Source organism: Hibiscus syriacus, unplaced genomic scaffold (assembly GCF_006381635.1).
Source record: "Hibiscus syriacus cultivar Baekdansim isolate YM2019G1 unplaced genomic scaffold, ASM638163v2 tig00111330_pilon, whole genome shotgun sequence".
NCBI lineage: Eukaryota > Viridiplantae > Streptophyta > Magnoliopsida > Malvales > Malvaceae > Hibiscus > Hibiscus syriacus.
Window position 1 is genome coordinate 8867284 of NW_024063059.1, and position 18100 is coordinate 8885383.

Below are 18100 nucleotides of genomic sequence, written 5' to 3' on the forward strand. Positions count from 1 at the left end.
TATATATATGCTTATTTCAAACTACTTTATTTATTTTCATACTTGCAATAATCTTATTATTATGATTAAAATAAAACCCCATGAAAAATAAAATCAAGTAAATATTAAGAACCCTTGTTTGACTATTGTTCATATGTTGCATGTTACGTATGCAAAAAAGGTGTTGTTTGACTATTGTTTTCTTTTGTTCCTTGCAGTTTCTTCTGGACAGCCCAATTCTATTTCTGATAATGCAGAGGTTGTAACACTTATTGGAAGCTGCAAGGATGCAGCTAATCAGATAAACCAGAAAGAAATACATTGGGGAGTGAGTTGTTGAACTGGTCTTATAATTATATATGGATTTAACAGATATAATTCTCCTTCCATTAGTGAAAGTAAAAAGGTTCCTGCTACCATCAGCTCTATATTGAATCCTATTTGTACTCCACTTAAATACTCATTTGCATACTTGTTCACATATTTCTAATATTTTTTAACTTTGAGCTTCTTATACTTCTCATAGTTGCTTGAAGATTCCCTAGAAGAACGATTGGAGAAAGCTGGAGGTTTACGTTCTGATTCTGAAAAGACAGAAGAAGAGAACAAAGAGAGGGATGTAGATGAGATTAATGTACCTTTTGCTGTAAAAGGTCCTGTAACAATTCATTATATTCCTTCAGCTTTTGAATGAATATATTTTACTTTTGTTAGTTTTTAGATGTTCAAGTTTACTGTAGTAGGATTATGAAGTTACTATGTGATTAATGGTTGAATCATGTTTTTTTCCTATAATTTGTTTTATCTGTTCTTTGTATCAACATATAATTACAATATTTTTGATAACTTAATGTGAATATATTGTATGCAAATGGATTGCTTATATATAATATGATATATATATTTAGTATTATGAGGCATTAAATGTGATTTAATTTGATTATTTGTCAATCTACAATATATATATATATATATATATATAATATTTACGAAATACAATCACGACACACGAATGTGTGCCATCTTCATTTATGACGGGGGCTTCAATGATACGCAATGTAAGTCATACATGCGTGTCATAAATTTATGACACACAACTGTGTGTCATCTTCATTTATGACGGGGACTTCAATGACGCGCGCCTCATAAATGTGAGTCATAAATGCATGTCATAAATGCGCGTCATAGATTTATGACACACAATTGCGCGTCATCTGATATTTATGTCGGTGGCTTCAATGACGCGAATTTGTGTATCATCTGTACCCATAGATGACGCGCAATACGCGTCATTAAAGGGGTTTTTCTAGTAGTGTCGTCATCACCACATTCGAACCCCTACACTACCATCAATCTATAGCAAAACTTTTCTCAACCAAGTCTTAATTTGACGCTTCAAATCCAAAACATCATATCTTTAGAAATAATGCTACCAACACCCGATGAAAAAGATCCAACACTTTACCCTCATCACGCAGTCATAGACTCATCATGACCCCTTTTCTTCTAGAAGAAGAATGTAAAGAAACATCCCGTTGTGCCTCAAGATCCCTCTTCACTTGTAAAATTTTAAGTGGACAAAATTATTGCATTGTCCCAATTCACCACATAAAAAACAAAATAAATGAAGTTTTTCATACTGAAATGTAGCATAGACGAAATCATCACTTGGTAAAGCAAGTTGTTTTTTATGCTTCAGAGGTTTATGGACATCCACCCTTACCCAAATCTAGATGCTCCCCCTGTAATCTAAAGTAACCGTAGTGCATCATAATATTTATAAGAGCCTATATTCGTAACCGACCCCAGCATATAACTCACTGGTAAGTCATTCATAAACATCCAAAAATCACTTGTATTCAATTTCACCCGTAGGATTATCCCATTGTTTCAATCGATGCAAAATCAAAATATAGGAATTAAAATACCAAGGGCCCTCCAAATCGATCATATCCACATCCACCTCATGATATAACTAAAACAAATAGAAACCCTCTCCTAATTTTGTAATGGAAATACCACTAATTGGATGCCAAACGTTCGCTAAAGTGGTCCTCATGGCCTGAAGATTAATTATATTAGTGGTAAGGAAAGGTTTGACCAAAAAATTATCAAAAGATATTTATGGAGCAATTTATGTTTGCTCCAAAACAAGTACTTCATCCTCCTCCTTACCCAGATTGAACCCCTCTAGTTCACTCTCTACATCCTCTATCACACTTCACTAAAAGTAGCAAAAAAAGACAAAATAAAAACTAACAAAGCCAGAAAAAAATTGTGAAAAACACAAAATACGTGCCACAAAAGGCAGAGAATATATTCACTAAAAAAAATAAGGAATTAATCTCAACATTTGATTTCTCCTCATCCAACATAAAAGGGTATAAAACTAAAAGTTTTACACAAGGGGTCTGTTTGTTTCACTGTAATTGGTTTTCTAGAAAATGAATTATGGAAAATAAATTTCATTTCCTGAAAAATAAATTTTGAAAAGTATTTTCTAACGTTTAGATGATGTTATGTAATTCATTTTTTGCTATTTGGTAATATTTACAGAAGCTATTTTCTGAAATTTGTTTGATATAAATTCATATTGTAATTTTTTATCTTTTATTTTTAATTGAATTAATTTTATTGTTAAAAATTTATTTTTACAAATTTTGTGTATATAACATTTTATTTTTATAAGTATATCAAATTAAAATTTAATGTCACTCATTATTTTATATAAATTTAGATAATATGAATAATTTATGTCGATTGTATTATAAATATATTATTTTATATTCAAAAGTTTTTACAATTCTTATTTAATAACATTTTAATATTATCTTCATAGTTTAACTTCTAATTAAGTTTTTATATTTGGGGTTCAATTGAAATAATCATAAAAAGTTTTAAAAATATATTTGATTCATACCTATATCGAATAGGAACAAATGTTGATATTTATTAGAACTATATAACATTAAATAATTTCATTTCAATGGTATAAAATACTACACTACATTAATACAATAATAATGTCCATGTGCATAATTAGTACTACACCAATTTCAAACAAAAATATTATCCAAGTACATAATTATTAGTACAATATAATAATAAAATAATATTATCCAACATAATTAGTATTACAACACATTTAGCCAATAATACTATAAAGAGTACATTTAATACAATAACATTATCTAAGTGCATAATAATTATTAAACATCACAGTAGAATCACATAGCTTTAACCTACGGTAAACTTTTGAAGCCAAATTTTTCTATGCTTTGTTTTTTTAACTAAGAAAACTTTGGCCTCGAACTAATTCTTTGCAAGAAAATCAAACACATTGCAAATAAATTCGTCATCAAACCTCTCATTTTTCGTCGATATCACTTTTTCATAAAGGTGTGGTGTCTTATTCTCAGAGATTTTTTTAATGCTTTAACAATCTCACCAAATTTCTTACCTACAAATTAATTTCGATCATCCTTGATACTTTTCTGAATATCTTTCCTTTTAACCATGGCTATCAAGAAATTCTTATCCACATCGTCTTTAATCTTAGAATAAGAGTATTGGGGTAAAAGGACATAGTTCTATTTTGATATCAAATATGCTTAACTACAATAATCTTAACAAAAATGTTGGTTTATTTTCTTTTAATCAATCTAAAATGAGTAATAATATCATTCAATATATTTTTAGTATCACATGGATACTGGTATTTTAGGTATCATTCATATATTTCCGGCATCACATATGATCTAAAACCTCATTGAAATCATATAAATATTAGTTTTATTTATGTGTTTTTAAATAGGGTTTTGGGTAGTTGGAGAAGGGTTGCAAATGACAAGGATAAATAGAATAACAATTATAGTGTAAGTGGATTCTATGGATAAAATTCGAATCAATTCAAAAACATATAATTTTTAAAATAAAAATTAATTTAATCTTGTTGGGTAGATTTTAAATAAAATTAGATAAGTAATTTTATTTTTAAGTTTAATTTTTATGATTTAAATATCTAAAAACTGATTAAAAATTTATGTAAATATTATTTAGGTCCTTGACAATTTCAAATAAAATAATAACTGTCGTGAAAAAATGAATTGTAACTATAAATAAAATAAAAACATTATTAATTTATACTATCTTTAAATAAATTTAATTCACATCACAATTTTTTAAAATAAAATCCACGTATTGCATGCACGGATTTAAGACTAATTATAAATTGTATCCCATTAAATCCACGTGGAAGCTGTCGTTTTGAGCCAAAACGTCAATAAAAACGTGTTGGTTCGAACCCGGTTCTAGACGAAGTCTACGGGCGAAGGTAAGGTCGGTCATATTAGACTATCGACGAAACCGTAGACACCGTAAAATTGGAGGAGAGAAAGAGGGAGTAGGAGTTGTAGTTGACCCTTAAACCTCATCTCTTGTAACTCTCTTTGGATATTGTAATATTCCCCATCTACCCCTAGATCTCCTGCATTTCGGAGGTTTGTAAGACTCATATGTGTACGCCTCATCTTTCTTCTCATGTTCTTTTTTATGTTTTTGACTTGTTACTTTTGGATCAGATGGCGGATGCGCAATCCAGATACGTTAAACTGACCAAAGATCAGGATCCTTTGCAGGATATCCAACCTGGTGAACTTAATCAGCCAATTGATGTTCCTCATGTCTTTCTCTCTCTCCCAATTTTCTTTTAAGTGTTTCTTGAATGCCCGCTTGAAATAAGAATGATAATATGTGAGGATAGCGGGATAGATGTTTCATTTAGGTTTGTAATTATAGGATCGAATCCAGTCTGAAATTTGGAGCATGCTATTGCTTGAAATCCGCGAATTTTGCGCTCGATTTACCGGCTGTTGGAATCCTTTTTTTTGGAGGCCATTTAGATCTGTTCGGAGGATATTAAAGAAAGAACCTTGTCAAATGTTGTAACTCTTTTCTTGCTGCTTCCTGCAAGCATCATTTTTTTTTGTAGATCTTTTGCACTTAGATCTGGCTAATGGCTCAAATTAGGACCAAATCTTACACAATTTTAGTGAATTAGGATCAAACAATTCTTTTAATGAGTATTAGCTTTTGGTATCTGTGATGAGTATTTTCCCCTTTTTTTTGTAACTGAGTTATGAGCTTCACGCACCAATTAGATGTTGGCGACCATTAGTAAAATAAACATGTTTTTTTTTTAAAAAATAAAATGGCATTTTTTGGCTTAAAATTTTCAATTTTTTTCTATCTCCGAATCTTTCCGTCCAAACAGGCCACTACGCATTTACTAAATGTTTCTAGTTACAAATTGCAAAGATTTATCCCTTACTAAACTGAAACAAAAGGTAAGATGCTGATTCTTTCAATTGGTGATAGGCTTGGTCCTAAATTGAGTAATTAGCCATTAGATCTTGTTCCTCTAGAAAATTAAGAGCTCGGAAGGGTTTAAGCAAAAATAACAAATATAAATAGGCCATAATTTGTATAATAAAGTATGATCTACCTTAAGATTCTGTGCTGAAAAAAAGAAGAAAAATCTTAGTTGGGAGATGCACATTGGGATATTCACTGACCTGTTGATTGTTTCTTAGTTGTGTGTCCGAAAGTGCAACGAATGTGGACAGGCTTTACCTGAAAACTTTTAGCCACCCGCTGTTGAACCTTGGACTACTGGAATTTTTGGCTGTGCTGAAGATACAGAAAGTTGTAAGTTGAGATGTCTTTAATTTGTCAATCTGTTACTTTGCCCTTGTTCTTTGTTAATTCCATCTTATTCTAAACATGTGTTATACATGCGTATAAGTGACAGCAAGGGAAAACCTTTGTATGGAATCTGCTGTAATAAAATGGTTTATTATAGAATACATCCGTGCTATTTATTATCTTCCACTAAAGCTTTTGATTCAAAATCAGCATATTGACTTACTCTGCAGGCTGGACTGGACTATTTTGTCTGTGTTCTATTTGGGCGTAATATTGAGAGCTTGAGAGATAATACGCCTTGGACTACACCATGCATTTGTCATGCTATTTGTGTTGAAGGTTGCATGGCATTGGCAGCTGCAACAGCGGTCTTCCATGGTATTGACCCAAAGACATCATTTCTCATTTGCGAGGGTTTGTTGTTTGCTTGGTGGATGTGTGGAATATATACCGGTCTTGCACGGCAATCCTTACAGAAAAAGTATCATCTCAAGGTTGTATATAACCACTTTGCCCGTATGCACTTATTATTAATGCAACACAAACACAGCCCTCAAAGTATATGGTATCAAGCTCAAGTAGTTGCAAAGTGGTATAATATTTTATCAAATAAGCATGTGTTTTATCACAAAATAAAGTATTAGTTGGGCCAACCAAACATAATATTTATGACAGACGAATTAGTTTATATCCATGGAAGTAAATTTGTAAAAGAAGTTTTTTCATAAAGTTCAATTTTAATTTAGTATTGATTAGGAATTACCCTTTGTCTCTTACCACGATTACCCATGCAGCTTAGCTTGTTGTGTCTTCTGGGATGGAGCAATACTCATCTTGATGATGTTGGTTCATATTTGAAAATCAAATTACTTTGAAATTCATGTCTAAAATTAAGGTTGTTTACCAATGTGCCTATTTATTTCTATGCTAGTATCCGTTTGGAATATTACCCAAAAACACTGTTTAAGAGCTTAAGCTATGTACATTTTCTGACCTGCATTTGAACTGCAGAATTCACCCCGTGATCCGTGCAGGGTGCACCGCTGCATGCATTGGTGTGCTTTATGCCAGGAGCATAGAGAGATGAAGGGAAGGCTATCAGATAACTTTGTCATGCCGATGACTGTTGTCAATCCTCCCCCTGTTCAAGAGATGAGCTCTTCCAATGAAAACAGTGATTCATCGCCACCCTCCGGGACAAGCACTAACTTGGAGATGCAACCTCTCTAAGCTCCGACATTCTTCGTACAAGAAAAAAGGCATATCGGTGAACGGTTTTTATTTAAGAGGGGTTTTATTTTCAGATTCATGTCTTGTTTCTCTGTAGAATTGGCTAATCTTCACAAAAGTTCTTCCATACACTTTGCATGCTGCTTATTGACCCTTCTGATCAAATAGTCTTCACAAAAGTAAAAAAAAAAAGGCATATTGGCGAGGTTTTTGATTAGCTATATAAACATACACACATTAGGAGAAAATAAATCACATGCACTCGTAAAATATCGTCTAGTGTCTTTTCATTGCTTTTTAATTTTTTAATATATTTTAAAGCTCATTGTAAATCGGCATGTATACCCTTTCTTTTCTTTTGATTTACATTCATCAAATATCAAATTTTCATATTTTAACCACTCTAAATCATTGTCATCTACATCAATATCATAATTATCTTTATCTATCTCATTATAAAAAGTAACACCAAACTCACCACCAGGTCTACCGTTACTCTCACCAAATTCATTAGGTCTATTATTATCAGGAAAACTGTTTTGAGAATCAATTTCTGAAGTCATTTTCCTACAAATTGAATGCCACAAACAAACGAAAATAAAGAATATTTTCATATCTATATGTATCCAACGTTATTTCTCAAAAAATAATACATTTCATTACATAATAACTAATAGATTAAAAAATTGTAAAATTTCATTATTTTCCATATTCAAAGCAGGCAGATGCTTAGTTGACATGGATGTGAAAAGTTCCCTATTTTTCACACTAGTTACATATACGTGTCATATATAAGATTCTATAATAGCATGAATCAAGATGCCTCCATGGTAAAGAAGTTATTGTTTTCCTTGAGGATCTGAGTTCGAGTATCGTAGATGTCAAAGGTGTGAGCATTCAATGTCAAAAGGTTGAGAGATATCTTTGAACATATACTGGTTTATAAAATTAGCTGACTCTTATTCCCATATGTAATGGGGTAAGGGGGAGGTAGGATAGTAGGCTGCCCTCAACGCCAGGTTGAGAGCAGCTTCCGTGGAAGACCTGCAAATTATGAATTGAGAGATATCTTTGAACATATACTGGTTTATACTTATCCCAAATTAATTGAGAACATTTTGTTACTTTCTTTTTCAAATTTAAACAGCCAAATCAATTTAAGAAGTTAAGGTTTAAAAAGAGCATTTAAGAATTAACTTTTTAATTTCATAAATTCAAGAGAATTAAGGTTTAAAAATCCTAAATTGAAGAAGGGAGGGAAAACTTCTAAGAAGAAAGTGATGTAAATGGGAGATTCTTAGATATTTTATTGTTTTAATCGAGGGTAAGTTATTTTTATATTTAATTTTTTCTTTATTTTTTCTATTTAAATAATTATTTAACTTGTCATTTGTCACTTTTTATTGACTTATGTGTTTTTTAATTGGCACAAATAAATTTAAAGGAATCGTTGTTGTTCTTAGAGGTCAAGGGTTCGAACATCAGCGATTGCAATAGGGTGATTGAGCGTTTATTGTTAAATGATTGAGAGTATTTAGAACAAATATTGTTTTGTAATCACCTTAGTTTAATAAAAAAATATTTTTAAATTTAAATATTTACATATTTTAATTTTAGGTACCTATTTGATCAAAAAATACTTTAGATACTTAAAAAAAGTGATATATTTTAAGTATTTATTCGTGATATAAATTTAAGGGTTCATTTGGTTTTAAAAAATATTTTCTATTTTTATTTTATGTTTTTGTTTTTAGAAAAATAGTTTTCATTTTCAATTTTTTGAAAATCAGAAAACTTGTTTGGTTAATATAAATGAAAACTTCAATTCAAAACTAAAATACTAAAAAATATATATGGTATCTAATTTTTTAAAATAGAAATAAAAATAATAGTTATTAAATAATTAAATTATATTATAATTATTAAAAATCATTACAAAAATTTAACATATGAGTTATACAAATATAAAACAATAAAGTTGATAAGAAATTTCATAACACAATTTATTTTTGTTTGTAATAAGAATATAATGTTAATGCATATTAGACATTAATTAAATTTTAAAAATACATAAAATACTGTTATAAGTAATACTACACAAAAGTGTCATTAATGTAAAAAATATGTTTAGTGGTAAATGAGACTCTCAAACTTTTGAGAAAAATAATTAGTGTAGTCCTTGAACATTTTTTTTGCACCAAATGTAATCGTTAAACTTAGAAAAAAAATTTAATCTAACCCTTTTAACAACGGAATCAAATGTTGATTGTCATGACACTTACATGACAATTCAAAAACTTATATGACAATCTACAATATTGATGTGACAGTTCTCGATATTGTTTGGACAGTACTTGATGTGTGATGATGTGGCAGATTGACTTAATTGATTATTTTAGAAAATTTGAAGACTTATTAATTTAAAAAATTAAAAATGTATTTAAATTAAATTATAAAATATAAACAATTATTAAGATATTCAATAAATAAAAATAAAAAGTGCTATAAAATTAAATTATTAAAAAATAATTTAAGGATTACATTGAGTGTAAAAAAAGTTTAACAAACATTTTGGCTTTTTTTTTACAAAAGTTTGAGGGTTTCAGATACTGTTAAATCAAAAAAATTATTGTTAGAATGATTTAAACATGTGTAAGGGGATGTTTGTTTACTTCAGAATGATTAAACGTTGAATGATTCAAATGCTGAATGATTCAGAGGTTCTGTATGAATTAGCTCTGAATGTGACATGCTGTTTGATAATGGCTCTGAATCATTCAGAATGTACTTTGATGCTGAATCATTCATCACTGTTTTGCTGAATCAGTCAGCACTGAATCATTAAGAGGTGCAAAACAAACGCGCTAAATGCTGAACGTTGAATGCTGAACGTTGAATGGTTCCATTCAGAGCCAAACAAACAACCCCTAAGTTAAGTTAAAATATAGATATAATGTTTTCTTGTTTTTTGAATTTCTAAAACAATTTTAATGAAAATTTGAAAACAATTTTTTATGTTTTCATATTTTCACTTATTTTTGTTTTCATTTTCCAGAAATCATTTCCCAATTTTACAACCAAACACATTTTCTTCGACGTTTTCTATTTTCTATGAAAAAAATAAAAATAACATATATTTTCTGAAACCAAATAGACCTAAAGTTTGTGTTTCAAAAAAAATGTGAAATTATTTTTTCACTTAGTGCATCTAATAATAATGTATCTATATATATACCACATAAAGTCTATACTACAAATTCTAAAAATAAATCAAATCGAAATGAGTGATCAAAAAAAAATAAAAAATTAAGTTTTAAAATGATTCGAATAAATAATTGAGGAATCAAAATAAAACCATGTGAATAATTGATTGAATAAATATATGTTTTATCCTTGTTTTTCCTAATAAAATTAACAGGTTGAGATAAATGAGAAATATTTTACAAATATAAAATGCATAGTTTGGAAGGGAAAGTGCATTTAAGCCCTCAATGAATGACATAAAGGTTGTGTTTCGCGAATGATCGTTTAGGCCTTCTGGTTGGGCCGTCAACGTTGTGATAAGTGGGCCAATGAATTCAGCGATATTTATTTTGAAAACAATTGACGCTTCTATTTCCCGCTCTTTCTTGGGTTTTGAGAAATTGAAAAGACCTAAAAGCCAAAGCCTCCACAATTTTCACATTTCATTCCTAACTCAGGAAAGGCGAAACCTTCTTCAACCTCCAAATCTGCCACTCAACAACTCCGATTTGCATCCAAGGTAAATCTGGCTCATTCAATTCATATACGTAGTTATTTTCTTCAGCGATTTTCCAGGGTTCTCCCCCACCCCTAAGGTCCATTTATTTAAATTATAGGATTCTCATTCGTCGACTTCTGCAATTGAGGCGCGATGCACATCAAGGAAATATGTTTGGAAGGGTTCAAATCTTACGCCACGAGGACTGTCGTCCCTGGTTTCGATCCCTTCTTCAATGCCATCACGGGTTTAAACGGTTCGGGTAAATCCAACATTTTGGACTCCATTTGCTTTGTCTTAGGTATCACCAATCTGCAGCAAGTTCGCGCCGCCAATCTTCAAGAGCTTGTTTACAAACAAGGTCAAGCTGGAATTACAAAGGCTACCGTCTCCATTATCTTTGATAACTCGGATAGATCTCGAAGTCCACTTGGTTATGCTGATCACTCAGAGATTACTGTAACTCGACAAGTATGTGGCATATAATTTTCTTTCAGTTTGAATTATTCTTGCAAAGTTCTGCTTCATTTTAGTTTTATTTTACATGATTCCACAACGTTATCTTTCTAATTTTGAAAATGTATTTGAAACGTCTGCAGATTGTAGTTGGTGGAAGGAACAAATATTTGATTAATGGGAAACTCGCGCAGCCTAGTCAAGTACAGAACCTCTTCCATTCGGTTCAGCTTAATGTTAATAATCCACATTTTCTCATAATGCAAGGTCGGATCACCAAGGTTTTAAATATGAAACCTCCCGAGATTTTATCTATGCTTGAAGAGGCTGCAGGGACAAGAATGTATGAAACAAAGAAAGAATTCGCGTTGAAAACACTAGAGAAGAAACAGAGTAAGGTGGATGAAATAAATAAGCTTCTTGATCAGGAAATACTGCCTGCTTTGGAGAAGTTAAGAAAAGAACGGTTGCAGTATATGCAATGGGCTAATGGAAATGCGGAGCTGGACCGACTGAAAAGGTTTTGTGTGGCTTATGAGTATGTCCAAGCAGAGAGGATTAGAGATAGCGCAGTGGGTGAACTGGAAAGAAAAAAGGCCAAGATAACTGAAATTGACGATGATGCTGAAAGAACAAAGGTGGAAATTCAGGATATGGAGACAAATATATCAAAGTTGACTGCTCAAAAGGAAGCTACTATGGGAGGGGAAGTTAAAACTTTGTCTGATGAAGTAGATTCACTATCTAAATCTCTTGTGCAAGAAGTGTCTGTGCTGGAGAGTAAAGAGGATAATCTCAAGGGTGAGAAAGAGAACGCTGAAAAGGTTATTGATTTCTAGCCCCAAGCTCTGCTGTTTCTTTAGCATCAGCTCAAGCATTCTAATTTTCTAACATACAGAAAATCTGTTTATCTTCCGTTCAATTTGTTTGGTTTTATCTGCTTTCCTGTTAATGATTTAAATTTCACATTTATTGTTCCAGATCATTCACAATATTGAAGATTTGAAGCAGTCTATAGAAGATAAAGCCACTGCTGTGCAGAAGTCTGAAAAAGGGGCAGCTGATCTGAAGAAGAGATATGAGGATCTTTCTAAGAGTTTGGTAGAGCTTGAAAAGGAACACCAGGTAAATACCAGAACGTATCATTTTTTTTTATTAATTTTACAAACATTTTGTTTGTTTATGACCCAATTGTATTGAGGAAGTTTGTCTAATAACACGGCAGGCTGTCCTGGCTGGAAAGAGCAGCGGAAATGAAGAGAAATGTCTAGAGGATCAACTAGCTGATGCCAAAGTTGCTGTTGGGACTGCTGAAACAGAACTGAAACAGCTGAAAACGAAAATCGGCCATTGTGAAAAGGAGCTGGGAGAGAAAACACGTCAATTAAAGTCGAAGCGTGCCGAAGCGGTTGATGTGGAGAATGAGCTTAATTCTAAGAGAAGAGGTTTGGAGAAAAATAAAACCGAGTTAGAGTCTCTTCCATACAAAGAAGGCCAGATGGAAGCATTGCAAAAGGTTACACTGCTCTCCTTTATCAGCAGACTGTCTATGAATTTTCTTTTGGCTAAATCATTTTTAATGGACAAACTTTTCTAGGACCGTGCATCTGAGTTGGAGCTTTTCCAGAAGTTGAAAGATGAAGCACGGGACCTTTCAGCACACTTAGCAAATGTTCAGTTCAATTATCGTGATCCTGTGAAAAATTTTGATCGGGCAAAGGTGAAAGGAGTAGTTGCAAAACTAATAAAAGTGAAGGATGGCTCGGCAATGACAGCCTTAGAGGTTGGCAACACGTGAATGATACATATTTTTTTGGTTGGCTACCATCAAATTATATGGTAACACTTCAAATCAATTTATAGGTTACTGCAGGTGGAAAGTTATTTAATGTGGTCGTTGACAGTGAAAATACTGGAAAACAACTACTTCAGAATGGCGATCTACGAAGAAGAGTAACAATTATTCCTTTAAACAAAATCCAACCTAATAATGTACACCCTAGGGCTCAACAGGCTGCTACTAGATTGGTTAGTTGTTGCTTTTGCCTTTATTTATTCTTTAAAAATCTATTATATTTTTAAATATTTTCCCCTTTCTATGTTTTGATTTCATCATTATATAATATATTTGTAGGTTGGCAAGGAGAATGCAAAGCTGGCACTTTCTTTAGTTGGCTATGATAAGGAATTGGAGGTATTCAAGAGGCTATTTTATTATCTCAAATCTCACCCTGCATGTTGCCTATTGACAAGTTCTAGATGAGTTGATATACTTTGAACCTCTATAGGCGGTCAAAGGCAATTGTTGGTAATTTTTTATTCATTGCCTTATTTTTCTAAAAGTTTTGAATGATATTTCAGAGTGCTATGGAATATGTATTTGGTGGTACTTTTGTTTGTAAAACCACTGAAGCTGCAAAGGAGGTATGTCCATCTGAATGCATCCAGCTGTTTGTTCTTTGAACAATGTAAAACACCCACTTTTTTGTTTGTGTTTTAGCCATAGCTCACGCCAAAAGTTTGCCTTTATCTTCTGTCACCTTCTAATTGCATGTACTGTAAATTCAGTTGTGGTTTATTTCTTTGCTCTCCTTTTCAACTCTACAAGCTTTTTGTAGGTTGCTTTTAATCGAGAAATACGCACTCCCAGTGTCACCCTTGAAGGTGATATATTTCAACCTAGTGGTCTTTTGACTGGTGGAAGCCGGAGGTAAATTGCTAGGCTGTATGCATTCCACCATTTTTGGTGCTCATAGAATGTGTATGATTTATCCGCTTCTTTTTCTTCATCTTCTTGTTCACTTGAAACTTGTTTTGTTTTGCTTTTGGAATGCGTTGGTGGGAGGCAATCAAATTTGATAAATGGATAAATTCTCCTTTTAACTTCGTTCTTGAACAAATTGTTTCCAAGTGGTTATATTTACATATAACATAGGTTTTTAAAATGGATATCGTTTTCCATAGGGGTGGCGGTGATCTGCTAAGGCAACTTCATGATTTGGCAGAGGCTGAATCAAAACTTGCAGGGCATCAGAAGAGATTGTCTGAAATTGAAGCAAAGGTTATACTTTGACACCTTCTCTTTCCCAGATATGATTGTATGGGCTAGATTGAAAACATTGCTAATTGAATGAATGACGCGATAAATACTTTCCACAATTCGATTTTGTATTATTTTCAGTTTTCTGGTCTTGTAGATTGCAGACCTTCTGCCTCTTCAAAAAAAGTTCACAGACCTTAAAACACAGTTAGAACTTAAAACGCATGACCTTTCCTTGTTCCAGAGCAGGGCAGAGAAAAATGAGCACCATAAGGTTTTGCACTTGTCTGATCTTTTATTTTCTATTTAACCAATCAATTTAACACGTGTAAGTCTTGATCCTGATGCTTTTTTGAGTGATTGGTTTAATTTCTCTTTTTTTCTTCTTATTTTTGGATACAAGCAGCTTGCAGAAATGGTAAAGAGCATTGAACAGGAACTTGAACAAGCAAGATCAGCTGTTAAAGAAAAGCAGATTTTGTATGAAAAACTTGTTAGTACAGTTTCAGAACTTGAAAAATCAATCAAAGATAATGATAATAATAGAGAAGGCAGACTTAAAGACTTGGAGAGAAAGATTAAGTCCACAAAAGCTCAAATGCAGTCATCTTCAAAGGATCTCAAGGTAAATCTGATACTGTTAGTTTTGTTGTTCTTTTTGTAATTGATAAATGTTGGTCCCCTCTAGAGCTTCAATTTTTCGCTTTACTTTTCTGTCAAGATTTATATAAGTCTATTATGGCTTATTCATCTATTAAATTCGCTTTGAGTATTTTTAGGGGCACGGAAATGAAAGAGAGAAACTTGTTATGGAGCGGGAAGCATTCGTACAAGAACAATCATCTTTAGAGAATCAGTTGGCTTCTTTCCGAACACAAATTAACAATCTCAATTTGGAAGTACAGGAACAAGTGACCAAGGTATTGTCAGATTTCTGGTCTTGTTAATTCTATGGTATACCAACCCTAATATTTAGCCTACAATTCTGTAACTGTATAAAATTCATTTCCTCATACTGTGGTGCAGGTTGATTCCCTAAAGAAAAACCGTGATCAATTGCAATCTAAGTTGGATTCTGTTCGTTTAAGGATGAAGGAGTGTGATACTGAGATTAGCAGTATTCTTAAGCAGCAGCAAAAACTTCAACATAAGCTTAGCAACATAAAGCTTGAGAGGAAAAAGTTAGAAAATGAGGTAATTTAATTTAGTCAGCCGTGTAGGTGTCCTATAGCTTGAGGCATTAGAATACGACTTTAATTTTGTTGTATAGGTAAAGCAAATGGAAACGGAGCAGAAAGATTGCTCCACGAAAGTGGACAAACTGATTGAGAAGCATGCCTGGATTGCTACTGAAAGGCAACTTTTTGGCAGAGGTGGGACAGATTATGATTTTGCATCCCGTGATCCTCATAAAGCAAGAGAAGAACTTGACAAGCTTCAAACTGAACAATCAAGGTATGCAGAGTTAGACTTTGCAAACATTTCATATTCATATACCCGAGAACAATATCATAGTTATCATCTTCTATGATTATGAGATGTGATTGCTCACTTGGTTTGGCTGGACTTTCTTTCTGCTGCCCCCTTCATGAAGCCTTGAAAAAAGAGTGAATAAGAAAGTGATGGCAATGTTCGAGAAAGCAGAAGATGAGTATAATGATTTGATGTCTAAGAAAAACACCGTGGAGGTTGGCTACTTTCAATCTTTATTAACCGTTTTTTTTTAGTATTTCACTCTTACTTATCCTATAGTTTCTCTGCCTAGAATGACAAATCTAAAATTAAGAAGACAATCGAAGAGCTAGATGAGAAGAAGAAAGAAACACTAAAGGTCACTTGGGTCAAAGTTAACCAGTAAGCATCTGATATGTCGATTTTTCTGCATTTTACTTGTTTGAATCTCATTTTTCAAATGGTATGTTACATCTCTATGCTGATTCTTTTGGTTTTGGGGTTTCTAAAAGATTTGTGTCGCACTGTCCTTATAATGCACTTTCCTTCAGTGACTTTGGGTCCATCTTTTCTACCCTGTTGCCGGGAACCATGGCAAAGCTTGAACCACCAGAAGGCTGCAGCTTCTTAGATGGTCTTGAGGTCCGTGTTGCATTTGGTGGTGTTTGGAAACAGTCCTTGTCTGAGTTGAGTGGAGGTCAACGGTCTCTACTAGCACTTTCTCTAATCTTGGCTCTACTGCTGTTTAAACCAGCTCCACTATATATACTTGACGAAGTATGTTTTTTTGCTTTCTTCCCATTTGACTTTACTGCCCACACAATCATCTGCATTCATCCCACATATCAAGTGACTTCAATTTTTAGTGAAAGTTTATACTTTTTTTTTCTTCTCCTCCTTTTAGTTGATCTTGCTGGGAGTTTCTAGTTGCATCTTCATATTAACCCTCTGCAGGAAGGCAGGACCCATACAAGGTTTTTGATTATTGTGATGTGCTTCAGATGGTTACAAATATCATAGTAATGGCATGAAAGAAGAAATTAGGCTAATGTTTAGACCAGGCCTGACTTTGAATAAGTTCTGAATCTTTAATTTGATTAAAGGAGTTTAATTATTGCATCATTTTGCATCTAAAGGCTCTTGCAAAATATGCAAACTTGCACAATCATGGTCATCTTCCTTACTGTATTCTCTTCTGAAATTGTACTTGTTTTATCCTTTGATATTGTACTTTTTCTTTTTATTTTTGGTAAATTATTGTTCATTAAATGAAAGTCAAAGTGATTAACCTCCTTATGAGATGGTTGCATCAGGTTGATGCAGCACTAGATCTAAGCCACACTCAGAACATAGGAAGAATGATTAAAGCTCACTTTCCACACTCTCAGGTATGTTGATTCTTTGTTATTCCCTTTCTTTTAGAGGAAATTTTAGTTTCTGGAAATGAACTCTGAAATGTGAAATTATAACATGGGGCAATTATCATTTAAAAATTAAATTTATCAATAATCTCTCAGTAAGGCAATCTTTTTTGAGGTGTGGACTGATAATTACTCTGTTTTTCCCGATGCTAATGTTGCCTTAAACACGGAGACTACCTAATAAATATAGGATTCAATCGTCATTAGTGTTCTTTTATTTGCTTATGAAACTATATCAACACGAGTGTATGTTTAATAATGCTTGAACTTTTTGTTTGTACCTTGCAGTTTATTGTTGTTTCACTGAAGGAAGGCATGTTCAATAATGCCAATGTCCTTTTCCGGACAAAATTTGTGGATGGTGTTTCCACAGTCCAGAGGACCGTCGCATCTAAGCCTAGCCGGTGAAGTGAAACTAGTTTCCAGATGTTTGTGGTGAGCATATATCAGTTAAACTCTTTACTGTATTGCAACACCTGCGAACATAAGAAAATGAAAACCTGGAAGATATCCGAATGTTTGATTGTGTGAAGTGGTAGTGAAGGTCCAGAAATCCTTGACCTCATATTTAAGAATCCTACCTTGTATTATCAGTAACTACATACCTAGTGTTTGTTCTACTTTTATATTTATATCCACAGCCACCTCGCTCAACTGGATTTATTTTAGTGTGATTTTCAACTGAAATCTTCAGGGCTGTTTCGTCTACTTACATTTATGCATCGCAGACATAATTGCTTATAGATTTAACAAGTACATAAACAATGAATATATATATATCGAGAAGCTTGTTTTAAGAAATCTGGGGTTATCCGGATAGTTTATGTATGTAAGGTTGTAAACGAGACTAGTTGAATTTAAGTATTGTTTAATTCAATTCAACTTTAAAAGTTCAAAGTTGAGTTTAGTTTGTGAGTTTAGAATTGTTAAGCTAGACTCGAGCTTAAAAAATATGAACTTGAAATATTTTGACTTAGTTCGATCGAAGCTTGAATTTAAATTCGGTTTGAGCTTGAATTTGAACTTGAATCTAAACCTTAAGTAAATAAATTTTTTATATTGTATTTTAAAATAATA

The 18100-nt window shown here is 32.5% G+C and overlaps 2 protein-coding genes across 2 annotated transcripts; both read left to right on the forward strand.

The window, feature by feature from the left end:
- Positions 1-4340: 4340 nt before the first annotated feature.
- LOC120158608 (cell number regulator 6-like) lies at positions 4341-7058 on the forward strand. Its single transcript, XM_039169430.1, has 5 exons — positions 4341-4478; positions 4560-4919; positions 5571-5685; positions 5913-6176; positions 6694-7058. The coding sequence occupies exons 2-5, from the start codon at positions 4804-4806 to the stop codon at positions 6910-6912; spliced, it is 714 nt and encodes a 237-aa protein (XP_039025361.1). The 5' UTR covers positions 4341-4478; positions 4560-4803; the 3' UTR covers positions 6913-7058.
- A 3567-nt stretch (positions 7059-10625) lies between these two features.
- On the forward strand, positions 10626-17604 carry LOC120158829 (structural maintenance of chromosomes protein 2-1-like). Its single transcript, XM_039169570.1, has 21 exons — positions 10626-10675; positions 10773-11125; positions 11254-11934; positions 12092-12235; positions 12336-12626; positions 12708-12893; positions 12974-13138; positions 13245-13304; positions 13472-13534; positions 13729-13820; positions 14075-14171; positions 14308-14424; positions 14557-14775; positions 14930-15070; positions 15177-15344; positions 15421-15605; positions 15745-15838; positions 15916-16004; positions 16154-16379; positions 16916-16990; positions 17312-17604. The coding sequence occupies exons 2-21, from the start codon at positions 10808-10810 to the stop codon at positions 17429-17431; spliced, it is 3531 nt and encodes a 1176-aa protein (XP_039025501.1). The 5' UTR covers positions 10626-10675; positions 10773-10807; the 3' UTR covers positions 17432-17604.
- The last annotated feature ends 496 nt before the right edge of the window (positions 17605-18100 follow it).

Bases quoted from the DNA above. Each gene is read 5' to 3' on its own strand.
- LOC120158829 (XM_039169570.1), top strand. From the start codon at position 10,808: ATGCACATCAAGGAAATATGTTTGGAAGGGTTCAAATCTTACGCCACG. The intron at 13,821-14,074 runs GTAAATTGCTAG...CGTTTTCCATAG, and splicing joins TTGACTGGTGGAAGCCGGAG to GGGTGGCGGTGATCTGCTAA. The intron at 15,071-15,176 runs GTATTGTCAGAT...ACTGTGGTGCAG, and splicing joins TACAGGAACAAGTGACCAAG to GTTGATTCCCTAAAGAAAAA.
- LOC120158608 (XM_039169430.1), top strand. From the start codon at position 4,804: ATGCTATTGCTTGAAATCCGCGAATTTTGCGCTCGATTTACCGGCTGT. The intron at 4,920-5,570 runs GTTGTAACTCTT...ATTGTTTCTTAG, and splicing joins AAGAAAGAACCTTGTCAAAT to TTGTGTGTCCGAAAGTGCAA. The intron at 6,177-6,693 runs GTTGTATATAAC...TTTGAACTGCAG, and splicing joins AGAAAAAGTATCATCTCAAG to AATTCACCCCGTGATCCGTG.